The 26,898-nt window shown below is 35.2% G+C and overlaps 1 protein-coding gene across 7 annotated transcripts; it reads left to right on the top strand.

Annotated features, from left to right (window-relative positions):
* Positions 1–839: 839 nt before the first annotated feature.
* On the top strand, positions 840–23,966 carry LOC116161593 (protein phosphatase 1 regulatory subunit 12A-like). 7 transcript variants are annotated; one of them, XM_031474986.1, is made up of 13 exons: positions 840–1,175; positions 8,046–8,295; positions 8,344–8,506; positions 8,560–8,704; positions 11,808–12,009; positions 12,078–12,167; positions 13,964–14,170; positions 15,653–15,740; positions 16,228–16,359; positions 21,591–21,716; positions 21,778–21,894; positions 22,075–22,267; positions 22,486–23,966. In XM_031474986.1, the coding sequence occupies exons 1-13, from the start codon at positions 927–929 to the stop codon at positions 22,669–22,671; spliced, it is 2,148 nt and encodes a 715-aa protein (XP_031330846.1). In that variant the 5' UTR covers positions 840–926; the 3' UTR covers positions 22,672–23,966. The 7 variants fall into 7 exon arrangements, with proteins under 7 accessions (XP_031330846.1, XP_031330849.1, XP_031330848.1 ...); XM_031474989.1 differs by lacking the exon at positions 16,228–16,359 and having other exon boundaries at positions 841–1,175; positions 22,486–23,965; XM_031474988.1 differs by lacking the exon at positions 21,778–21,894 and having other exon boundaries at positions 841–1,175; positions 22,486–23,961.
* The last annotated feature ends 2,932 nt before the right edge of the window (positions 23,967–26,898 follow it).

The raw sequence follows: 26,898 nt of genomic DNA, 5'->3' as shown, positions 1-26,898 counted from the left end.
TTCCTTAATTTCTCCGATTTTCCACAACAAAAAATTACAAATGAGCAGATGAATAGACACAAAATTTTACAATCTACAAAAAATTTATTTACAACTTTGCTGTAAAATAATTAGGGGAGAAAATATTTCAATATAAAGAAATTACCATTGAAAACCATATGGTGCGTAAACCGTTTCTACACCATGTATGTATACGACAACATGCGAGAAGGGATATGGTGTGAAAATATGTAATAATCCTGGATGTCCCCCAAGCTGGCACTGGAATCGTGACCGCAAATAACATATTGGGTTTCTGAATACCATAGCAGAAACAAAGACTTGTGTATTGTGTTAAGGAAAGACTGTTTGTTGAGAGAGGTGTTGAATGGAAGTGTTGAGGAGAACTCAGGCAAGGAAGAGAAGGGTATGCGATTATGAAGAGAAGAGCTGCTGACAGAGAGAAGCAGAGAGCGCAAAGGACCGTTGATGATAGCTGAATAGGTATGGAAAAATTTAAAAAAACAATTAACAGCCCTGTGATGTACTTATTAGAAACTTAACGTGCAAGTTACCTTAAGTTTAACGTTAGTGATACATCGCAGCGCTGATTGTCATATGGTTCATGCCCGCTTTTCGTGCGGAACAGCCTGTATCACATTCCACCTCGGCCGTGTATAATGCGCTCGCGCTGATGGGACTAATGTACTATTTTTGTGCAGGGAATAGTAATTATAATTAATGCAGCTGTTGCTGAAATAATTTACTTGCATCCACAAAAGAAGATTTACTTGCTTATATTCGCGCCATAAACCCTATCTCATAAAGCTGCCCTTTGAGATGGCGCCACCGGCGTACGATAATTGTAACCTCTATACGTCAATGAGTGAATCTTTAAGTAAAAGAGACGTAATGGTAGTTTGGGAGTGCTAGTGGTATTAAATAACATGTCCATAGAGACTCGCTCCAGTTCGGCCCTTTTTAAAAGGGCAGAACAATTAAAGCGTTGGGAAGAATCGGATACGAATCGCGAGTCGATAACGCCAAAGCAAAAACCTAAAAAAGTGAAATTCTCGTCCGGTTGTGTATTTCTGGCAGCGTGTGCCGCGGGTGACAAGGAAGAAGTGCTACGCCTAATCGAAAAGGGGGCCGATATCGACACGGCGAACGTCGACGGCCTGACGGCATTACATCAGGTAACTACCTAATTTCCGAGAATTTTAGGAATGGACGCCTTTTTCTAAAAGGGCGCACCTGTAGCGATGTTCCAATTTAAATTAAATCCACACCAACAATATGGCTCCATCAGCTGAGTAATTAAAAGTTGTCTCCTTTAATTGTTATCTAATTAGCCTCTTGGATGATAATACCTTTGTTACTCCCACATTATTTAACAGCTGTCATCAGTAATGTCAATGGCCTCTAATTAATAACAGTCTGTGATTGTGATCAAATTCAAATTACCGAGATCCAAAATTCGTAGCAAAGTGGCATTCGCACGACTCTCTAACTAAGAATCACGGTGCAGTGGTCATGGTAACCTGTTTGTATAATGATAAGATAGAGCTGGCATAACGAATTTACACTATCTAATTCCCTCGTTACATCTAATTAGTTTGCGATTAAATCGTGATCATCTAGGTCAAAACATATTTTCGATACAATTTACGAGGCTTATGTCATCTTTGCATTCACATAAAACAAGAAAAAAAGTGGAGGCATTTGTAAGAGTTTTCTATATATAACTTTGTACTAATAAGCAATTGAAATTTTAAAATAGACTCCGAATGTATAAATCAGTATTGGCGAGAAACTTGGGATTAATGAAATGCTTCGACCAGCTTTGACGTATTCCCCCCGGGTTTAAATTTAGATTACAGTTTTCTTCATTTTATTTTCCCAATATACGGAAGTACATACTCCGAGATCGATCACCAAAAAAAATCCTGCATCACTTAGCCGGTGTTAAACAGCTGTAGTGGAATGTATAAATATAAATTTATTTTATAACCGATGATCTTCGAATAATGAAAAGGATTTTTAAATTTAGGTATCGGGTAAGAGAGTGGCGGTGGATGTAAATGCATTCTTGTAATAAAGGAGTAAATTTAATGCATTGTCTAGACAGATAGACTGTAAAATGCCAGCTATCTTGACCGGGGACCAATAAATTAATTAGGTTTTATTTCTATTGGTGACTGCAGTTTAGGTGTTGAAGTTCGGTTGCATTGTGGTCTTTTTGCAGGTTGGGATTTGCATATCCACTCATCATTGATTAAGATGGCCTTGTATTTCTTTTTGTAATGTAACATCATTAACTCGATATGTAATATCCTGGATAATTGTGGTTTTTATACAGGAAAATGTTATTTACATTAGCATCAGTGTTTGTAAATAGAGTAAGTAGCCTGAGGTTCAACTTTACTTTGTTGCATTGTGATACCATTTTCCTTATTTTTCCTCAAACCATTAGAACGTGATAATAATGTGTAAATGATCATTGTGTAAATAGGTATCAGAAAAAGTATTGCTTAATGTTTTGGACTCACCAGCCGAATGTTGTCTGGGACCGGGAGGCAGTTGTACCTGAACTTGACTTAATCCCATTGAAGTAATAGTTTTAGTGTAAACAAAATAAACAACTTAATTTTGATATGAACACTAGTTGCAATAATAGTAAATACACTTACTCTTACCCGAGCTCTTACTATTATTTTACAAACAAAAAATATCAAAGTCTTATGATGTACATACCTATCAGATCCGTCACCAATAACCGCCATTCGTTACGTAACTTTAACAGAGTTCTGTAACCTACTCTTAAACAGAAAAGTCGAGGGAAAAGTATTTTTTACTATGACATATCACTTACTGCTTAGGTTTAGCAAAGGAGGAAAATTTTGTCTTTGGTTTTGTTTTAGACAGTCTTAAACTCGGTCTTAAATGTAGAGAGAGTGGTAAGTATTCATTATACGTAATGCTCGACAGCCACAATCCGATATACCTTCAGTCCCACCCAACTCGAATTACCGGGATTCCACTGTAGTGAAATTCGATTGGGGGGACACTTTCAAAATAGGTGTCCCATTTTCGACACTTATAACTAAGGTATCTTCGTAGTATTGTTAGTTGAGCGGTGTGTCCGAGATTGTGTCACTGTGGAAACTGCCAAAATCCCAATTTTTCTACAATTTCCAAAGTCTTCTAAGGACGACATGTGAATTCTAGGTACTTCTAGTGACTGCCTCATTCTGCACATGAATTACGTTGGCTGCCCAGGAATTCCATTGACTGCTAAGTCGCTGCTAACTAGTTCCATAGACTATCGACGATTTCTCCAGACTGCAATATAATTTATAACGCATTTTTGAAAAAATACGCTGTTATATTCGTTATGGCTGGCTGGCCGGCTGTCGGGTGAGATCTCAGCAACTATAATAGCTAGAGACTTCAAATTATCACTAAAAGTGTGGTAATATACAAACACTTATTTATTGCCTCATTCTAATCTAGTTTGTAATGTTATTTTAATGTCATTTCCTATATTGTCATTACCAATAATTTTGTTGAATAAAACCGTTTATTCTAAAGGTTTTATCTATATCAAAAAGCTTTCTGCTATAGTGTAGATGTACAGGCTCTAGTCTATTTTGAGTTAGATTACTTGTAAGATCGATAGTTTAAGAAAATAATTTCGATATGGTTTTCGTAGGTGCTATAATTTTACCGTTAGATAGCGCTACCAGTATAAAAACTTAATTATTTACTTTGTCATTTGTTTTATAAACTAAAGACCTACCCTCAATTGAAATTAAATAAAATTAATTATTTAACGCAGCCAAAATTACTCGTGAGATCAATAATTTTAAACTTCGCTAATAAAATACTGGACCTGTATTACCAAAAATGCGCTTTAATCATGCATATGCTGATTTACAACTTGTTTGATATGACTTTGTATCTTATTGATATTGTTATGTAATCGTTATACACTGTGTTCCAGAAGTAATGTATAAAATCAGTAGTAATTAAATGGAGGCGTGTTCGAAAAAACGGATCTGTTGATTGTAATTTTTTAATAAGGTAGTGTAAATTTATATATACAGGGTAATAGAAAAATAAGGTTAATATCATGAATCAAAAAAGTAATATAGGATCAGCCGAACTGGTTCTTGTGTACAAAAATACTCATACATTACTTTATAGGTGTGTCATGTGCTCTTTTTGGGTCAAACTAAAAATTGTAAAATCAAAATTTGAAATTCGCTCGCATAAGAGATACAGGGAAAAATATAAAAAATTGTCAGGTTTAAAATGACCCTATATTTTTTTAGGTAAAAGAGATCCAAAAAATTTGTATTGCGAAGGTTTTGGTATAATGATTGTCGGATAGTCTGTCGACTTTAAAATAAATATACGGTGTCAGGTAAAGAAGATATCGGATCTAACCTCATTTTTTTACTAGCACACCCTATACATATATTTTAATGTAAAAAAGATAGCATATTAAAGTCTGTCTTCAAAAATATGTCACACCAGGGATACTATTAAAAAAGATACAGGGAATTTAAAAAAAAACAAAATTTAAAAAATGTTCAAATGAAAAAAAATAGATCATGTATATTTTTGGAAAGAGAATTTATTATGGTATTTTTTAGGCTAAAATATACAGGGTGTTCTATTTAAAAAATGCGGTTAAGTCCAATAAGTTTTTTACCTGATGTTGAATATTTATTTTGAAAATTTTGAAATTCAACAATCATTTTCATGAAACTTTGGTAATAAACATTTGTTTTCTATTTTAACTAAGAAAATATAGGGTCATCCTGAAATTGGCAATTTTTTTATTTTTCTCCTTATCACTGAAGCGAGCGAATATTTTCAAATTTTGATCCTACCATTTTAAGTTTAGTCCAAAAAGTGCACCTATAAAAGTGTCGAAATTGGGGCACCGTGTACATGAAAGATTATGTAAAATTTCAAAATGAAATTAAAAATGTGTTTTCATTTAAAAAAAGAAGTCGTTATAACTTATTTTAGGGCTCCCTAGTATACATAAATTTACAATAAAAAAAAAAGGATTAGTTGTTACTGCTATCAACAAAGTAATATGAGCGTCTTTTGAAACTTTAAAACTTAAAACGTTAAAATCAAAATGTTCACTCGTGTAAGAAATACGGGAGAAAACCACAAAATTGTTAATCTCAAGATGACTATATTTTTTTAGTTAAAAGAGTTGCAGAGAAATGTTTTTTTATAATGATTGTTAAACAATCTACCGATTTTAGAGTAAGTATACGGGATCAAGAGATAAAGGTATCAGATCTAACCTTATTTGTGAAATGGAACACTCTGTATATTGCAATCCGTATAATATTAAATTTTCTTTTCAAAAATATCGCACAAAAGAATTAAAAAATTCAAAAATCGTTTTGAAATTGTTTTTTAATATCATGGTGTGTTATATTTTTAAAGAGAATTTAATATACTATGTTTTTTGTACAGGGTGGTTCAAATTTTGTATGGAAACTTCCTTTATTTTAAAAGAGCTCAGTTTTAAAGAGAATATTACTGGCACGAACATAATTCAGTCGATCTGTAATCGTTTTATCGCCAGGGGGCGTTTCTCGAATTTAGTCGATTTCTTTAACGTCTTTCTTATCATTAAAGATAATTGACCTTGGCAAAATTATTCTTAGATCACTATGTAGAATCCATCGCGAAACACACTTTTAATACAGGGTATTTGTTTTTTTTTTTTTTTTCATACGAACCACCCTATATATTTGTAAGTTTTTGAAAAGAGCGTAAAATTTCCTACATTTTTATGTAAGAGGTGGGTACCAAGACTGGAAATTTTTGTTAGATGGGTCTGAACACAGTCAACTTTGGGAACCACTGATGTACAGAGTTCTTAGATAGATAGATCACGTGTTCCGACTGCCTATATTTGGCGTAGTGTTATTTAATCTCTGGCTTATGGTACTGTCGGTTTGTTCAAGACTGTATTGGAACATCTATCCCTCGATCTATCCCTTTAACTATTTCAGTAGGTATTGTGTCTACGGGTTCGAGGTTCCCCCATTGATTGAGGTTTCTAGTTGGCGTTTTCTACTTTCCAATGCGAGACATTTTGTTTGCTTTAATTATAGGAACCTACCATTTGGATTAAACTGTTCCACAAATAAAGCAGTTGTCCACTGCGTTTTTTTTTAGTACATTCGTTTTGTTTGCGTTTATTAGTAGAACAAATTTCGAAGAAATTGGTTCACAAAAGGAAGTTGTATGTTGCGCATGCGCAGTACGATTTTTGGCACGTTCATTTTGTTCGCTTTTATTAGGACCTACCATAAAAATTTCGATCAAATTGCTCCACAAATAAGCAAGTAGTACCATACAAATTTCGAATTGCTTCACAGATACGGAAATTTCAACAGTATAGGGATGTGCTTATTGCAATAGTAGTGGTGCGTGCGGCAAAAACGAGTGGTTTGATGCTAAATCACCACCTAAATTATGAGAAAGAGTGCGCGGATGCGAGCCGTAATCAATCGCATCCCAAATGAAAATTAGTAGTAGTGCACCACGCCACCACTATAAGATTGTGACTACACTGCAACGTGAAAAAATCAGATCGGGCTTAGAAATTGATGTCTTCGTGTGAACGTAGCGTTATGTGTTATCTATTTATTCAGATGTTTTGTTCTCATTTGGTGGTGGATAAAACGCACCCTACGGTAATTTACAGGTGGTTGATTTAACTTCGCTTACGGCTCAACGCGAATTATCGGACGGTTCTTCCAGAACAAGCAACTTCCCGCTACTTTACATTTTTAAATCAACACCCATCCCTAGACGCAAACCTTTTCCACCAATCAAGTAACTCTACACAATGCAATCAGATTCATTCACGGCGATAAATTTTTCGCTTATTGTGCCAATCCCACATTACACAACAGCCCCGGACACACGTAAGTACCAAAAAATTCAATAAGTCCTGCCAAATAATGAAACTTTTTATATAGTGTGTCCACTTATTCGCAGCATATCTGAAAGTTATTATTAACATTACGTTATTCTTCATAAAAAGTTTTTCATGATCCTAAACCTAAAACGCAGCCATCAGGTGTTTTTAGTTGTATACAAGACCATTAGTACTCATAAACGCTTTTAGAGACTTACCATTATTAAATCGTATTTCAAGGCTCTTAAGAATTTTCAAACGCCCTTAAACGCTACCTCTGAAAAATTCTTAGAGAGAAAATCCTCAAAATTTTGAAAGGGTTTGAAGAACTAAAAATTTTTATGGGAATCTTTTAGACTCTTAGAGGATGGGTTCATCGTAATGGCAACGAGACAAAATCGATCACTAAAGTAGTGTCACTTTTCCTTACCACCTAAAGTCGCATTTTTGCAATAGAAAAATTTTGGAATAGACTATACAAAATTACCCTTATTTTTTGTACATTTTGAGACAAATATTTTTTCAATTCACTCTTTAATGTTAGTTTATGAACAACATAATTTGGCAATACGTGTGTTTTTTAACATAAAAATAAATCCAAAATTGGCGTTTGAAAATATGAAAAAAATCATTGCAAAGTATCCCTAGAAAATGCGTGTTTCTTCTCATTTTAATATTGTCAATATTTAGGTAATCCTCGTGTTGATTTTTAATCTATTAACAAATATTAACCGATCACTTAATCTTGAAACCGTCCGACATGTAACTAATAATGAACGAGTTCCTAGAAAATAATCTATTGCCAAATTCCAAAATAAATCGGTGAAGTATGCCAGTTCGCTTCATTTCCTGAATAGTTGTATGTATTCTCAATTTCTTTTAGTTAATTCAATTGTCATATTTTGGATGATTTATATATGACCTCGTTCCTGGCTAATTTTTGTTTATCACAAAGAATCACTGATAATTGCACCAGACAAATATGTTTAGTCAATATTTGGATATTGGTCTTTTAGACCGCTATATCAATACTGGATACATAGGTGCATTTTAATTTTTTTAAATTATACACAACAATTTACGCGATATTTTTATTTTTTAGGCATGTATAGACGACAACTTGGATATGGTAGAGTTTTTGGTGGAGCATGGTTCCGAAGTAAACCGAGGTGACAATGAAGGTTGGACGCCGCTACATGCGACTGCCAGTTGTGGTTTTTTGTCGATAGCCAAGTATTTGATAGAACACGGTGCGAACGTCGCCGCCGTCAATAATGATGGAGAGCTACCGCTTGATATTGCCGAATGTGAGGATATGGAGGACCTTCTTCAAAGCGAAATCGATGAACAAGGTGACATAGAGTTCGTTATCGAATATTTGCTTTACCCAGTTCGTTTAGGTGTTGACTGTGATGCTGCGAGATCTGAGGAGGAAAGACAAATGTTTGGCGACGCGAAAGAGTGGCTGGCGAATAATTCTAATCTGGTAGATTCGATTCATCCAAAGACCGGCGCGACAGCCTTACATGTAGCGTCGGCGAAAGGTTATGTGAAAGTCATCAAGTAAGTAGTCACAGGAATCGTGGGGTTTTCTGAGACTACGCCAATCATTTCAGGCTTATACTTCAGTGTGGCGCTGATGTGGATAAACAAGATGTTGACGGATGGACGCCTTTACATGCAGCTGCCCATTGGGGCCAAAAAGAATCCGCTAAAATATTAACTGAACATTTTGCAGATATGGATAGTAAAAACTATGTCGTAAGTATTAGCTGTCAGGTGCACGTACGTTACACTGCCACCTACTTAAACTTGATTTTTTCGCGACATTCTAGTTCCGATTTCATACTATCAACTTTTGAGATTTTTAACGCTCCGTTGGTGGTTGGCGCAATACTATTGACACTACATGCTAATTTAAAAATATTTAAACTTTTGTCAGTCTTTCAATATACTTTAAACATTGTAAAGAATACATACCGTTATCTTCTCACGAAATTTTTAGAAAAATCGTCCTTCGCGTGCTTTGAGAATATGCAGAAATACGTAAGTTTTTCAGACTCCAGTGCGACGAACTTAACTTAAATAAATATTAGCGGAATCATAATGGTAATTTAACAGAAAAATAAATAAAAATACAAATTAATAAATTATATATATATATTAATATCCTGAGAGCGAATGACCGTAGCAGCAGTGGGCGGAATGAAACATACGGGCGAACGGACCTGGGCAGTCACCTCGCGCCTAGCCGAGGTGGGCGATAGCAACGGTCTTGGGTGTGACCTCAACGGCAGCTCCAGGAATCAGATGGGTTCAAAAGATGGCGGCAGTCACTTATGACAACTTAAAAAAATTACAGAAAACTCCCTAGCGGGAATCAAAGCATCAAAACACCAATCGGCGGAAGCAGCGGGAAAGCGAATAATATCCCCCCCCTTATAATTAGTGAAACGGAAAGTAACACAAAACTTACCTTGAACTTAACAGAGGAGTAGCTACAAGCCATCGGAAAAATATGGGACTGTTGTCAAAGTTTTTTAAGCGCGCACCTAAAAGATGTACTCTCGACTAAATCGGCGGTTATCTGTAACCCATTTAAATAGTTACGGCTAATTATATTTCTCTTCTACACTCCAAATAAAACCTCCAAATACGAAAGTCTAGCAATGCCGTTTTGTTCCTTGGAATAATGGCAAGCGGCGCACTCGGTTATCACCTGATATTTTTGTATACCATTAGAAAACTAAAATCGATTAATTGTTTATTAACAAACCTAAAACTTATGAAAATTGATTCTCTCTCTTCCCTGGCACGAGAGCTTTCGGCGGCTGTAAAAACAATTTAAATATTCCTACAGCAACGGTTGCAAAACGGATCGATCGTTATCGACGGTAAGACAAACAATTAAACAAAATGAAAACGAAACTACTTAGTAACGAAGCGCCCAACTTAAAACGCTTCTAGATACCGGGTGTTCAGCAAAACTGGCGGACTTCACAAATATACAGTGTGGTCATAACTTCGGGTATGAAACTTCAGGACAAAAAGCGGGTGCCACGTTACTTCGGTACACATAACTAAGAAAGGTGGTGTGAGTTGATTGTTAATCATTTTCAGGATATGCAGACTTCGTATTCACAAATAAGAAACTTAGGTCCGTTTGCACAAACCGATTTCATTTCTGTTTAATCCTGATCCGAGTGTTAGGAACTGGGATGGGTTAATACCAATCGCTATCTAACACCCATTATTCTACTTTAAGGTACCATTCCGATCTTGGCAGTCCAAAGTCAGAGTGAGTCGCGCTGCCAAGATCGGAATGATTCCTTAACATTCAGATCAAAATTAATCTTTTATTAACACCACATTATTTTTGTGCAACTGGACCTTAGTTTTCCAGGCGCCAGAAAAATTTCTACGAAATCTAGTCTATATCTTTCTTCTTTCTAAAGTAACCACTCACCTCTCTTACTGCTGCGTCTTGTGGACCACCATTATCTCTTTCTCGTTCAAAATAATGAATAAGATTAGAAATAAGTTGCTTACTTTTTCTTGGTAAACCCGATGGCATTTTTGGGTTACACACCTTTGGGCGCAGAAAGTCGCAGTGAGACTTACACAAGTTATGCTTGTATAATTGTTCGTTATGAAATTGGCGGATTTTTTATTGACTAATGTGGCAAAACGCGATACGGTAGCAAACCGTTTGTCAAATTTAACATGTCACAATGTAAACGTAAACTGCCACAATTTTGATCGGCAGGTAACCTAAAAAAAAAACCTATTCGCTAAAGGTTTTTGGTTTTATTTTTTAAACCACGCCCAACTCTGCCTCCAGAACCTATATTTTGTAAAATACATTCTAAAATAAACACGTAATTCCAACGTTTATTGTGGTTTAAAATGATTTTTTTTATTTTGTTAATAGGTTGGCATTACAATGTTCCCCAAACACAGAATACTACTCTATACAGGGTCATTCTTGACGAGGGTCAGTTAGAAAGATATGGAAAACCGTTGAAAATGAAAATAAACTGATAAGTTCTTTAAGGGTCTTGGTACATGATGAATTGAACTAAAATATTTTCAAGATGGTGCCACTTAAACGTCTAGGAAAAAGGAAAACAACGGTGAAGAACAAAATGGGGGGTGCCATTTAAAAAAATGGAGTTACCGAAATTTAAAGTTTAAAAGTTGAGAGCTGTGAAAAAGTGACGTAGTCTCACTTTTTTAGACGGTTTTGTATACCATAAGAAAATTCGATCTTTCCATAATAAAGCATTGAAAACTGTTTTGCAATATCTCTCACCGTTTTCGAATAATACATTTTTAAAATTACCCCTGCAAATTCAATTTTTGACATAAAAACTTGAATATCGACGAAGCCCTTGGAGCAAAGGGTCAACTATGGGGTATCGTTGTACTCCAAATTCGACGTAGAATCGGAAAATGTAGAAAAAATAGGGGATCCCTATTTAAAATAATAAAGTTGATGGCCACTTCCGGTATTTCCGGAAGTGGCTCCATCTTGAAAATATTTTAGTTCAATTCATCATGTACCAAGACAAGGGTCTTATCAGTTTATTTTCATTTTCAAAGGTTTTCCATATCTTCCTAATTGACGTTCGTCAAGAATGACCCTGTATATCACAGGACTAAAGCACAAGCACCCAGCACACTTAGTTCCTGAGTATAATATACTATTTCAAAATGGCGATCGTAAATTAATGTGATGCTACTGTCATTTTTGACATGAACGTCCTGTTATATTCCTATTGACTTATTAAAAGCCCCTTATTATATCCCAGTTTTTGGACTAATTATATTATTTTTGCATGTGTTTTTAGTGATCATATTTCAGGGTCAGACTGCTTTCGACGTTGCGGACACCGACATGTTTCAATATTTGGAGGATCTCCAGAAGAATCAAAACAAGGAGGAAGTATTAAATAGGAGGCAGGCTAAGAAGCGATCCGAGATTTCGGCGGAACCCGAAACGCCGACGAAACTCAAGAGGATCGAAGTCGAAATCGAGGAGAAGGAAAAGGATATTTTGGAAATCGGTACGTTAACATTTATCGCAATTAAATCGTACATGTGGCATTTGATAAAACCGTTGTATCGTATAAAGGTGGAATGGATGTCTCCAGTGAAAGTGAAACAGAGTCTGACACCAGCAGTAGTGATACGGAGTCCAACTCTGTTAATAGTACGGATGAGGGTAACATCTTCTGGTTCTTTTTTTTTCTCGGCGCATTTACGTTTTTGTCATTTTTTCAGTAGTTTCGTCTTGCACCCGTATATTTGAATACTGCTGATGCCAAAAATATGTCTTGCATGAATGTTCACTTTATGTAATTGGTCACCTTCCTTGACCTTTGCCAGGTCAATTAAATTTAATTGATAATTGTCACTTACTTGCACCTGCAACCAAAAAAGTAGAGCACAAATTTAATGTGCGCATGCAGTAACCTGCTTTTGCATGCTTTAAGATCTTCACTTCTAGACATTACCAGGTGGTAGTAATGTTAGTTTGTTCTAATTATTCCATCAATTCTGGTTTAGATATATAATATACAGTATACAGTGTGTTCTAACTAAAATTGCTAACTTTGTTATTACTAGTGATAGAACGATATCACTTTTTTTTGCCGATACGATATATCGGCCGATACCGATATTTACGTGCCGATATATCGTATCGTATCGTATCGGCAAACAATAGATGGCGTTGGGTAATATTTACGAGCCTAAAAGAAATAGACTAAATGCAGATAGGGCTGAAATGTTAGTGTTTTTGCATCATAATATCAAAAAGTTAAATTTTAAGTATTAAGTATATACTGTATTTAGAACCTGCTATATTAGGTATATTTTTTGTTGTTTTTTTTTTAACTTTTTTAGTAAAAATGTTAACTTTAGAATAAAACATTTTATTTTCTTTAATAAAGTATTTCATTTATGCACTGAAGAGTTAAAACAGCTAAAAAAATTGTTTGCCGATATATCGGCGCAATTACCTTGCCGATACGATACGATACCGATAATCGGCAACAATTGCCGATATACCGATATCAATATCGGTATCGTTCTACCACTAGTTATTACACAAGGTCGGTTCAATTAGTAAATGTGTAAGCGGAAAAACAATTTAGCATATTCAACAACAAAACAATTTTTTAATGGGACACCCTATATATTTTTACATACACGTTGGGCAGAAAAATAGTTGCTGTGCTGGAAGCCTAACATGACTTATATAAAAGAACATGTGTAAATGTCACGCAACATTTCAGAGAAACAAATAAAACTGTCACCCAGTATTTATAATTGAAAATTATTGCTCGACTTCCCAAACTAACACGAAACTCAAAATTGACTGGGTTTGTAAACACATGTGGCAATTTTTTTGCAAAGAATTACAATAACCATGAATCCAGAGCTGGGTACTGCTCGCGAGCGTTTCGCTCGAAAAAGCGGTTACGCGCGATCCGCTCGCGAGCACCTTTCGGAGCGGCCGCTTGGTGCGCGATTTTTTTTTTCGCTGCGCTTTTAATCGCCCTCAAGCGCTGATGGATTAAGCGCCGGTCACGAGCACTTTTTCCGAACGCTCGCGATAAACCACTTGAGCACTTTTAGGAGTGCTTGGGACTCGCAAGCAGTTTCTCTTTGCAAAACAACTCGATGCTCGCGAGCATTTTTGAGAAAATTAGAGTGCTTGTCGCTCGAGCGGTTTTTTAGAACGCTCGACTCGGCTCTGCTTGAATCTAAAATGAAACCCCTAAGCTTCCTAGAATTAGCTACTTGAAACAAATTTAATGTTCATCAAATAACCCCGTAATGCCCCAGGAATTAACATGTTATTGGTTGACAATTAACATGTGCAATGTGCATCTTTCTATCATTGCAGCTAATTCGTTAATTTATGTAGATGCCAACTGCTTACGCAAGATTGCGATTGCTTACACTAGAAATTGACTTAATTGTGAAGTGACATTGTCGATTTTATTTTTGTAGATAAGAAGAATAGGGTAAATTCATTAACGAATAACGAAGTAATTACGAATAACGACGAAGAGGCTGTGAAAATATCTGTAAATACCGCCGCCCCTACTATTCCGCCGAAACCGTTGGCCGACAATAACTCGGACGACAATCTGCCGACGTGGAGGAGGCCTGTTACACGACAAACCAAAGTTGACCCTATCAAAACTTCTAGCTTTAGTGAGTATAAGTATTCGCTTTGGCTAATTTGATATAAGAATTTCATGTTTTGACGCTTTTGTAATTATATTATAGTGTATTCTAAACTTTAGGGTTTGTTCAAAGTGAGACTAGAATTCTCCTAATGAAATACACAGTAGTGATACTCTGAGGTCATTTAATATTTGGGAGTATCGTTCAATTTTTTTTTTGTCTATTGTATGATAGTTGCAATGGGGGCACCTTTGAAGAACGCTAAAGTTTAGATGCATGTTGTTCATAACAAGGTAGTTTATGCGCCATTTTGTGTGAAAAAATAATAGGTAGCTTCAGTATCCATACTGGATTTTTACGGAATGAGATAGAGGACAAAAAAAGAAAAATTATGACGTGTCACATTCTACTCTTTTACGTAAATTTACAAGAATGTCAATTTTACATTCATTCCTCAACAAAACATCCACAGGTATCTAGATCTTGCTGACTCAACATAGCTATGGACTGCAACAGAGAGTGAGGTAGTGAAATCAGAAAAATGAGGTTTATTACGCACTAAATTTGGTTTCGCGGAGCAAATTCAAACCAAAAAGCCAGGGAAAAAAAGATCCAGCAAGAAAAAAAATCTGGCATAACACACAAATACTAGAAATAAATCGGTGACGTGACGTTATTAAGCTCCCCAGATACAATCGTGAAATCGATAAAAATGGCAACACGAGACAACAGCTAACAACTTGTAAACTGATAAATTGCATGTACCTAAAGAACATCAATGGGCATGACTTTGTTTCAACATTGTTCCTCATTAATTTAACACGGAAAAGTGTAAGCCAGAATGCCAGCAGTAGCTATTCAAGTTAAAGTAGACAATCATACATACAATCCCGCATTTTAAACGTTAAACATGACGTTTTAGACAGAAAATGAGTACAATAGAAAGTTTTCTTTTTGATTTATATGGAGGTCACGGTATAGTTGGTGTGTTGATTTGTTAAATTCTAGGAGCATGGTGATTTCTCTTCTGTTTCTAGACTCGTCAGTGGCTTTAATTCTGGCAGAATGTGTACAGAGTGTACCAAATTGCTTGTTTCGACGCTTCTCGGGGATATTTTGAGAACTAAAAGAGACACGAGTGATGCGGTTTGCATTTCTCATAGTTACTTTTCAAACCTGCCTGACGACCAACGTGATAAATAGGAAAACTGCTATTCAGTCTTGATAATGTAAATTAAATGTAGGACATGGAAATACTCCAAATAATAGTATTTTAATAGAATTTGGTGATTTATCTTATTCATTTCAGATTTTATAAATCTAAAGGTTAGTCTCTGTAATCAATGAGTAAGCCATAGACATCGGTTTCAGTCAGATTTAAGATAAATGAGCAAATTCTATTAAAATAACTACTTACCACAAGATGGCGCAATTTCTCATAGACAAAACTAGTTGATTAATTTAAATAGTACAGACTGTAAATGGTTATTTTCTATATTTTTCCAACAGGAGATCGGAGCAGTACGGGTGAAAACGCTGCTAATAACGAAAACGAAGTATTATTAACCAGGACAAATAGTTTCCAAAACGATCCTGTGTAAGTATTAACGAACAATAATCTTCTTTACTAACTCCTACGCAAAATGACGCAAATATTTAACGATTACATATTAACAAATAATTGATTTTTGCTTTTTATTACTTATTAATTAAGCTTATTGCTTTCATCTTGCAAGGGAGCCATATTCTAACAAGTTTCATTGTTCGGTAGAAATTTCGTCGATTTTAACAAATTTTCAAATATTTTTTGCTTCTACTTTCTTTATAATCTTTTATTTTTTAGGGTTAATAATTAATACTACTTTAGAATGTATGTAACATTTTCTTTTTGTAGCATTGTAGCACTAATTTTTATTGGCGCAATTTTATTTCAATTGCAGATTAAATTCTTACTAATAATTAGAGAAAGTATTTTAGGCGTTCTACACAGTATTAACAATTCGATATAGTTAGTGTCAGATAGCGTATGTTCTAAAGTAGTATAGCTGAATGCATCTGAAGCTGACACTTGCTTGCATGTTTAGGTTCTACACGAAATATCAAGCGCTGCGTGCACGCATTCGGGCCAGCTCGTTATCCCAGAACAATTCCCAATCCTTACGCTCCCAATCCCCATACATTATTGCTCCCTCTAACAATGTCGGGCGGCAAAGCAGGTATGCACGTTATTAACTTATTTTCTAGTTATTTATTAATGCTACGTTTTTGCATGCGATTAATTCGTATTTTATGTTACCGTCAGTTTTTGCTTGCTGTGCATGCTTTGGGTGTTATTAATCGTTCAATTTCAGTATTACATTTCACAAGGGTCATTCTGGAATGTATCGAGCAACTGTTGCTTTTAAAATGGAAGACTCGGATGCATGATTCTATTTTGTTCATGTCTTTATTGATCATTCCTAGCAATTAATACCGACTGTCGAACAGAGTACTAAAACTTTCCATGGTCCACACAATCTGATATTAAAAAATACTCACTCCTACCAGAAAATGTAACTTTCCCGGTTTTTGTGTTTGAAAGTATCGCAACGTGTTTCAGTTTGACCCTTATTAATGATTGTTAGTTGTAAAATGCTAGTACAAGTATTCCCAGTAATAATACAGGGTGGTCAGTGTGTAAGGAAGTTGGATATCTCTGAGTGCATACGAAAATTCGTGTTGATTTCCCCTTTGGGAATACGACACCACCTTTGGACTTCTAGCAAGTAAAGCCAGATATTGTACCATGTGGCAGAAAACCTCTACTTTTTGTATTAAAAAAAGAATGTTGTTTGACAGCTGCTTCTCAGATTCAATCGGTTGTACAGGGTGAGTCAACGATTGCGCGGAGTAACTTAATGCCTTGAAGATAAGATTTTTCAGAGTGCTTTTGTATTATGATATGGTTGAATATTCTCCACATTTTAAAAATATTTGGAATTATACCGGGTGCGCCCACAAAGTAGGGCGCAAAATGGTACATTTTTTTAAATAGAACCCCCTGTATTTGAATGCATTTTTGAGTTCTACGTGTAATTGTACGTCTTTTTTATTATATGGTTAATATCCGAAAAGCTAGTAGTTTTAAAGATAATTCAATTTTTAAGAAAAATTGGGCATTTGCATCAGTATATATTGTCAAAATTTTTACTTAAATTTTGATTCCAGGTTTTATATCTTTTATCCTGGGTTAAGTAAAAGTCAAATAAATACATCTACTATAAAACATTAAAAAAATAGCTTTCAGGGTGTTTTTTTTCTAGATCCAAAGTTACAAAACTTCATATTAAAAAATCTCACTTTTTTTAAATGGATCACCCTGTATATGTTTCTGCCATCTTTTAACTCCTCCAAAAATGCCACTTCACTATTATGTAAATTACATATAACTTATTTAAGGTTAGAATATAAAACCCAGGAAAACCAAGATATTTCGAAAACCATCAGAGATAGGTATAGGAGATTATTATCAAAAGTTGAAGATTTTTGGAGGAGCTAAAAGATGACAGAAACATATACAGGGTGATCCATTTAAAAAAAGTGAGATTTTTTAATATGAAGTTTTGTAACTTTGGATCTAGAAAAAAAACACCCTGTAAGCTATATTTTTTATGTTTCATAGTAGATGTATTTATTTGACCCCAGGATAAAAGATATAAAACCTGGAATCAAAATTTAAGTAATAATTTTGACAAATATACTGACGCTTGCAAATGCCCAATTTTTCTTGATAATCGAATTACAGTCAAGTCCGGCTATAACGAACCCTTACTTGTCTTAGAAACAGGTTCGCTATATCCAAGGTTCGCAATATAAGAAAAGACGCAAATTCGATGGCCAAAGTACAAATCCTCAAAAAAGTTCGTTATAGCCGGGAGTTCGCTATAAACGGGTTCGTTATAGACGGACTTGACTGTATCTTTAAAACTACTAGCTTTTCGGATATTAACCATATAATAAAAAAGACATAAAATTACACGTAGAATTCAAAAATGCATTCAAATACAGGGGGTTCTATTCAAAAAAATGTACTATTTGGGCGCCTTATTTTGTGAGTGCACTCTGCATAATAACAAATATTTTTTAAATGTGGAGAATATTCAACCATATCATAATACAAAAGCACTCTATGGAAAAATCTTATCTTCAAGGCATTAAGTTACTCCGCGCAATCTTTCACTCACCCTGTACAGTGTTCTATGTTGGTGTTTTTAAAGATACAGAGTTGCGGTTTTCGCGCCTCTTTTTTATGAAATGTTTAATACCACAAACAGAATCAATGTAGTTACGTTTGTTAGATACAGGGTGAAATCGAAAAGTTTGACTTTTTGGGATGTTATCATATCGTACTATGTGAGATTTTAGACATTTTTACATAGAAACCCAGTGGCGTACTAAAAAAAATGTTCTACTACCGTTTCTGAGATTTAACCACGAACTTATAAATTAAGATGAACTGCTTATGCTGAATTGACAAATGACACCTACATGGGGGCAGCCATGATGTGCACTCACTTGGCGCGAAATTCAAATCAACTAATAAACAAACATTAACCTCACGTTTCCTAAATAAATTACTGTGACACATGTCATTTTCCCAATGTTTTCCAAGGCTGCAATAGTCTCAAAACTTGAGCACTAGGAAAATTCCCCTAGAAAATACCTAAAACATGCACATCATGGCTGCGCCCATGCTAGGGCCATTTCTACCTCTATGCAACTGTTTGATCAGCAGTCCATCTTAATTTATAAGTTCGTGGATTTAACCCAAAATTGGCATTTTTTAAATGCAACATCTTGTATATTTTAACGTCAATTTTTTCTGCTATTGACCTGCAGTTTTGGTAGTAAATGCCTTATAGTAATAGCCCCTGCGTGACGAGATACCTCAGTTTGTCCGGCTATCGATTTAAATTTTAGTCTTTATCGCCTTTTATGTAAAGATTGGTTTCGTAGGAGGCTTACTGTGAGTGAATTTTTTGCACCTGGGCAGCTTGGGCTATAGATGGCATTGAGTGTCTGGTTCATTTAAAAAGGTGGTGTATTCCACTTTTTTTATTAGTCTAATCAAATGGATAGATTTTGCTGTGGTTACAATTTGTGTTTCTAAGTTAATTTCTACCAATCACTAAGTTCGTTCAGTCTGAACGAATTTGATTAAATCTTTAAAAAAACATTTTCTGTGGCTAGCACAGATACCATCCGCATACCTACGCATGCGCGTTCTGCCCAAAAGCTTTGGTTCCAATCGGTTCAGTCGTTTAGCCAGAAATGAGAGTACAGACGAATTGACATCATCGAGATTTGGTTTGATTGGGATTCCTGGTACTTCAAAACGTATACTAGGTACTTACCGTAAAAAAGTGGAGGGTCATTTTTTACTCCAATGCAATAGCTCCTTTACTAACATGTGGGTGTTAAAAAACAATGTGTCAAATGTTTCCAAATTGAAAATGAAGCAAATTTTTAGTAACTTTTAGCACCTAATTCACATATATGACACAGGTCTTGGAAAATATTTTAAGATTCTTAGGACTTTTATGTACCTGATATTGGTAGAGATTTCCAACTTTTTGACACCTAAAGCCATTTCTCATACCAGACGACCACGCAGATATAAAAAATTGTTAACATTTTTAACAGGGTGAAGCAAATTTGTTAACTTTTTTTAGCGAAGTGCCATAAGCTAAAATCTGATTTGCTGTTTTCATTCTTTGTTTTCAAAATCAGCAGATCAAAATTTCATTCCCTGCAGGTTTGTGCCATTGGTTGATTATTTAATAATAAATTGTATATTTTATACTATGTGCCCTCCTAGAAAATCCCAGCTCTTTTGTACGCAAACACTGTGGCTTCTATACCGGGTGATTCTCAAAAGTGGCTCTCTCCTATAATTTTGGTACTTTTTAAGGTAAAAAAATGAAATTTGGAATAAAATAAAAAATTATACAAAAATAGGCCCTCTGTCAAAAATGGCAAGTAGCATGTCATTGTACTCAGAAGTCTAAATAAACAAAACAATACAGTCCCATTTAAAAATCAAATTATTAAGCAAATTTCCGGCTAAACCGAATGTGACAAAAAACAACTGAACTGAACTGTTTAAAATGTTTTGTTTGGAAGGTACGTACCCAATAGTCCCACATAGTAAAATCGTACGAAAAAACTGTTCAGCAGTTGACCGCCAAATTTGATGAAATTCCGACCACTTTTATCCTTATCAAGAAGTGTAGTTGGAATTTTTGTTTTACAGAAACTAATTTTTTCATGTTAAAAACCACCAGATGTCAAATTTCAGATTAGAATTCTTTTGCACTCCCGTTTTAACAGTGGGTTTGGAAATATTTTTACAAAATCACAAATGGCATGCCCAAAAAATCTAGACAAAGCTCCAAGTTTCGTTCATCTATCTGTTAGTGACGTGAAAGTTCCTGAAAAAAGGTTTAAGGAAGAAATGGAATTTTGGGACCTTTAGGGAACAGCTCCCAAACGGTCCAGTTTTCCAATAAAGTTGGGTGCGCCTATTGCAGCCACTTTCTCTGTCCGTCCGTCTGTCCGAGGCCTTAACTGCTCCTACAATTTACAAGATATTAAGTTCGTCGTTTTTGCATTCGGTAGCGTATAATAGCACTAGCACCTGAGCCATGGAAAATCTTGTCAATTAAATTGCGCATGCGCAGGCTGCGCAATGTCAACTTCTTTAATTATTAATATATTTTGTTGAAATTTTAACCACAAATACTTCTGGGGAATGCAAATATATCGCATATAGTAAAAATCAGTTGTGCGCATGCGCAGACTGCGCAATGGCAACTCTTATTTATGGAGGTATTTCTTTGAAATTTTACCCAAAGATGCTTTTAGTGTAAGCAAACGTATCACATATTGTAAACGTCAGATTAATGTGCGCATGCGCAGGCTGCGCAATGTGAACATTCTTATTTATTTTGTTGAAATTAAGTGGCATCTATTCAGAACCAGAACAATAATAAAACGCCCATTACGAAAATAAAATTGCTATCAGCATCCTTGCTAGGGCCTCACAACTTCACGTATAGTTCAGTCTTTTATTGTGTGTATTTAACCAATTTCTAGAAAATAGTCAGTTAATTGGAAGACCACCGTGACTCAAATTTGCTTCGCCCTGTCAAAAACGGAGACCCAGTCTGATTAATTGATATTTATCAATATAAGCCATTCATGAGCTTATTATTACTGAAACCGAGTATACCTGATTGAGCTAGCACCCACTAACAAATAAGATATTTTGACCTTACGTGTTGAGAACAATCCTGAATGGCTTATATGTAATCTGAACAAAAACAATAACGATATGAATATGTAAATGTTTTGTTAAGTTGTGTGTTATTGTATTTTTTACCTATATTTTTTACGATTGGAATTCTAGAAGTGTCGGTAAAGAAAATACAATTGATCACACAACCGTTAGCAGTACACCTTCGTCTGTGACAACAAGTTCGTCAAACTCTCCAACTCCTACCAGTCCGTTACCTGGCAATCAACCCGTCCGGAGGTTTGTAAACATGTAATTCTAATGTAACAGATTAATACTCACGATCTACTTATCACCACAGCGGTTTAAAGTTGACTTTGGGAGCGACGACGCTCCTCCCTACAAATTCTGTCGCAACTCCGTCAACCCCCACTACCCCGGGTGGAACTAGATTAGCTGTCATTAAAAATTTCTTCAAGTATGAACGAGTGATAGTCTAAAATTAGTTTGTTCTTGCTTTTTTAGTATAGTCTAACGTTTGTAATTCATAGGGTGTTGATCGATCATTCTCTGTACTAACAATTGATTGTATTTTTCTGTCATTAATTGCTAGCGTTGTGTTGACCAGAAAGCGATTTAACGCCGATTTTTAAAACAGATCGTTTGTGCCGCCCGTAAGGGACGAGGAGAGCGAAACGCAGCGAAAGGCGCACGCCAAGCGAGTACGCGAAACTCGGCGGTCCACGCAAGGCGTCACGCTAGAGGAGATCAAATCTGCCGAACAGCTCGTTAAAAAGAAGAACCAGACCGGCGTCAACAACAACAATAATAACACCAACAACAATGAACAGGTAACCGATTTCTCCTTAAATCAATTTTTTTAAGTATACAGAAAATGGCGACTTAATGGTCTTTTTAATCTGACCTTAAACATGCATTAATCTTAACATTGATTACGAATTTGTCGCTTATTTACTAATCTACACACGATCGAGGTCAAATAAATATATTTTCTGTATATCTTATCTGTCCTAATTTTCACATTGGCTAACATACGGGTTCAACTAAGGCCGATTCCTCTAACGGTGTGAGTGTGACTGCCACTATAACCACAGCCGCACCTACTGTTCCTACGCGTGATAATGAAGAGTCTGCTTCTGTGTATGAACGCAGGCCTTCGTGGAGACTTAGGGTTGATAATGGCGTCAAGGTAAGTCGATTTTTGCGCTTTCTGTACATTTTTTCGTGTGACTAATGTAGTTTCCCCGTTCACTTAATTTGATTGTCGATTGTTTTGTCTATTAAGTGTGCTTCATGTTGCATGTCTTTCATTCATTTCTAAGTAGTGTTCCTCGGCTTTGTACAAAATTGTAGTGGGGTCAGCCTAAATCAATAAATTTGACAGTGTATAAAACCCATGTCTCGTGTTTGTGCCCGTAATTTACTAAAAACCGTTAAGGAACCTTCAAGGTTAGCGGGATTGGGGGTAGGATTAAGCAAATATACGCTAAGAATAGCGTCGTGTAAAGCAGCCTTTGCAAGTTTGAGAAATGAGAGAGAGTAAAACTGGGGCTATGGATGATACTAAAACTTCAACTGTGAGTATCTCGCGAATGGACTGTCGGAAGAGGATACTCCCAAAAGGTTAATGGTAGTGACTAAACTCTGTTAGTGAAGTCAAAACAAAGCAAGGCAGTACCTTCAAAGAGAAAGTATAGGTCTCCCTGGGACACATCCACAACTTATTGAATACTAAAATGGACTCTGGATTGGTTCCATGGTTTGTTATGCCCTACTAATAAACTGTCCGGAAAATGTCCAAAGTACTCTGGAAAGGCATTAGAGCAGTAAGCTATCAAATGCAACAAAAAAGCCAGATCATTGTAGGAGTAGTTAGGATCTTGGGCCAGAGTATGTAATATCTCATCTGATATTTTTAGAAAATGCGCACCTCCAAACTGATTAATGAGAATTTTCACCTGCCGACTGATTCATTCTCAGTTACAAATCCACCATAGTGCCAAAACTTTATTTAAAAGATTTGATGTGTCAGATGGAAAAATTACCTGTAACCTTGCAGTCTGTGTCAGAAGAACTGCAACTTAGCCAAATTTATAAACGGATGCCTTTGATTCATCATATTTATCAAGAACATTTATGGGACCTAATATGGCGACCGATTCCAAGGTTCCTCAACTTTACATACTGGCTGGTCAGTTGACTAAATCATGAGTTCGCAACAAATAACGGTTGCCCCCCCCCCCCGGCCTTATTTTCTCTTTTTTTAGTGTGTGCAAAAGTCATGATCTAGGTTGACTCCACGATTAGTTTTAACACATCCATATCGCTATTTCAGTTGCTATTAAAATCCAAATGGTCTGCTATACAGTGCGTTTGAGATAATTTTATATTCTTAGATACGAAAAATTTGTCAAATATAATTTTATATGTGACATTATCATCTATCCGATCACATATTGAAACTTCCAGCGTCACACCGGAAATCGATGCAACTTTGGTCTCTCAAATGCAATGCCTATGTTTTTTTTAAGATATTTGAAAAGAGTAATCAATTTGCTATACGACAACATAAAATATGCATATGGGCGATACAACATGCCGTGTGCTGTCAGGGTACGCTGTGTATTTTGCTTAAAATTAAAAGAATTGATATAAAATATTGAACTATATACAGAGTGTTCCAATTTTGGTATCCCATTCCTTTATGACCAACCCTGTATAATTAAAATAATTACTGCTTAGTAGTCATTAAAAACCCCTAAAGTTTTGTATCAATGTTTTCAATATCTTGTACATTTTCCCCGATAATCGACAGTCTCCAGACTTGTCAGCGACCTTGTATACAGTTGTTTTGAAACGCATATGAATTAATAGTCATTAAAAAATAAAACTAATGTTATACAATGTATATATATTTGTAATCAGAAAATACAGAGCTACTCAGAACTATAAAAATATACAGAGTGTGCCATTAAAGATATTGAAAATGTATTTTGTTGGGCACTCCCTGTGTATTGAATTCAATCAGTTACTACATTTTTAGTTGGTACAGATGAAATACTTAAAACTTTTATTTGAAACCTGATTGTATTACCAAAATCAATGAAAATAAGTGGGGGGTCAAAATATACTCAGAAACCCAGTACACGTAACTGTATATTCACCTTTGGTAATACAGCAGAACCTAACAAAACTAAGCAGATCTTTATTTGTTTTAAGAAGTTATGTTAGTTGCATAAAATTAGGCGCCCTTCAGAAGCGATTTTGTCATTTAAAATTAAAAGTAGACATAGGGAAAAAGATTACACGTAATTATATATCTACTTTTAAATAAATAGCACTGTATATTCACTTTGGCTGTTTGGGCGGGCGGTTGATCGGTCGGCTGCAAAGGTTTTTTAAGTATAACTCTCAAAGGAATCATCATAGAATGCTCAGATTTGAAGCATTAGCTTTGTTTATACATTATTGTTATATTGCCATCTGCAAAAGACACAATCTTATTTTCAAAAAAGTTACTTCAAAAATCTCATCCGATCTGTATTACGAAAGCGTGATGTACCGCCAAAGAATTGTTCTTGGAAAATTGTTGACTTAACTTTAATGCCATTTCGTGGTCAAACGTGGTCATGAAAACAAAATGGTTTTGAAATGTTGTAATATTTCGTTCCACGCCAGGAGAACATGATGGGTGAGGGAGTCTTTCCATAAGCAAGGAAAAAACTTCAACGGCTTATTTTAGCTTAAAATTTTTCAAAATCAGGAAAATATACTGTACGAAGAGATACAAGAAGTATCAGTGAAGTCATTTGTCAAATTTCTTTGGCTACCAGGAGAATATGATGAACAAGGAGGTCCTTTCTCATCATCGAGAAATCTGTTGGTTTAAATCAAATCTTTTATCGAGAGAATATAATGAGGGAGAAAGTGACTTTCTGACCATGCACATGGGTGCCAAAATCATGGCGCTCTGCGGAACTCTCTATTTTCCTAAGACATTTTTTTAAAATCTCTTAGGAATATTTTTTAAATTTTTGGAATTTCCATAGAAGTAAATTTCAAAAATGTCATGAAAATCGTAAGATTTTCTTAGGAGTGTTATAAAGTAGGAATTACTGAAGTCTTTTTAAAAAATTCCATAGGAATCTTCTTGGAAACATTCATTGGTTTTAAGAATTTTGTTAGCTGGCCAAGACGACAAACAAAGATTAAGCACTTACGGACTGTCACTTTTTATTAATATCATTTTTACTATAGAAGAAATATTGCATAGGCAATATTTAGAAACCTCAACATTTTTGGAATAGACTACTTTATACAAAATGCCCTTTAATTTTTGTACTTAATAAAATTTTAGTTTATGATCCCCCTGCATTTATTTATTATCAAAATACCAATACAGTCCACTAAACAGGGACCTCTTCTTAAAGGAAGCCATCCCCAATTGCAGCTCTCATATACAATAAAAATTATAAACATTAAAATGTCAAAAATAGAATAATTTAGGTATAGGACATTATACAGGATCGTTATTAAACATGAAACGGAAGCACTCACGCTCAAACCGTTTATATAGACATGAAAATTAAAACGCTTCCATTTGAAAGTATTTCACATGTTTTAAGGTTAAAAAGAATTTTTTATACAAGGTGTTTCAGTGCGACCGCCATCTTGAATTTTTTTAAATGGCAACATGGGTCATATGATAGGGCATTAATAAGCTTATTATTTTCATCATGTATAGTTTTCAATAATGCAGAAAAATTTGAAAAACTGCTGTACGTTCATTTGGCTAATGTATTGCACTTTAAATTTAGATACCTTTAAAATAACAGAATGTGTAAAATAAAGAAAGGAACAGTAAGCATGTGTGTAAAAAGTATGGTTTGTTTCCTTACAACTATTGTATTGTAAATCTTAATTTTGTGAAATATGGCAACGGTTTTTCAAATTTTTCTGGTTTATTTTCTAATTTAACACCATACATGATTAAGGTAGTAAGAAAGAGAAAAATATAATATTTCTAATGACGTGTCACATCCTCTATGTTGCTATTTAAACAAATTCAAGATGGCGGTCACACTCAAACACCCTGTATAAAAAAATTCTTTTCAATCTCTAAATATGTGAAATAACTTCCAATGGAAGCCTTTTAACTTTCATGTGTATATCTCAAACGGTTTGAGTGCGAGAGCTTCTTTAATAACAACCCTGCACGTGAAATGTATGTTGAATTTTACATAGTGTAAAAATTAATAAACCCCTTTAGCGGCAGAGCACCTCGGTTTGACCCTACATACGGGTCAAATCCAATGACCCATTTTCAATAGGCATGTGGCATATAGGTCAACTGTGCAAAGTTTGAGCCGAATCGGTCCAAGCGTTTGGCAGTTATCGTGTTCTTGAACGAACACCATCAACTCACCTATAAAGCTTACATCGCTTTGCTCTGCCGCTTAAT

This window comes from Photinus pyralis, unplaced genomic scaffold, assembly GCF_008802855.1.
Source record: "Photinus pyralis isolate 1611_PpyrPB1 unplaced genomic scaffold, Ppyr1.3 Ppyr1.4_LG10, whole genome shotgun sequence".
NCBI lineage: Eukaryota > Metazoa > Arthropoda > Insecta > Coleoptera > Lampyridae > Photinus > Photinus pyralis.
Note: the sequence above shows the minus strand (reverse complement) of the source record. Positions and strands in the feature narration are given on the sequence as shown.

Bases quoted from the DNA above. Each gene is read 5' to 3' on its own strand.
- LOC116161593 (XM_031474986.1), top strand. From the start codon at position 927: ATGTCCATAGAGACTCGCTCCAGTTCGGCCCTTTTTAAAAGGGCAGAA. The intron at 8,296-8,343 runs GTGACATAGAGT...CAGTTCGTTTAG, and splicing joins AAGCGAAATCGATGAACAAG to GTGTTGACTGTGATGCTGCG. The intron at 14,171-15,652 runs GTGAGTATAAGT...TTTTTCCAACAG, and splicing joins TATCAAAACTTCTAGCTTTA to GAGATCGGAGCAGTACGGGT.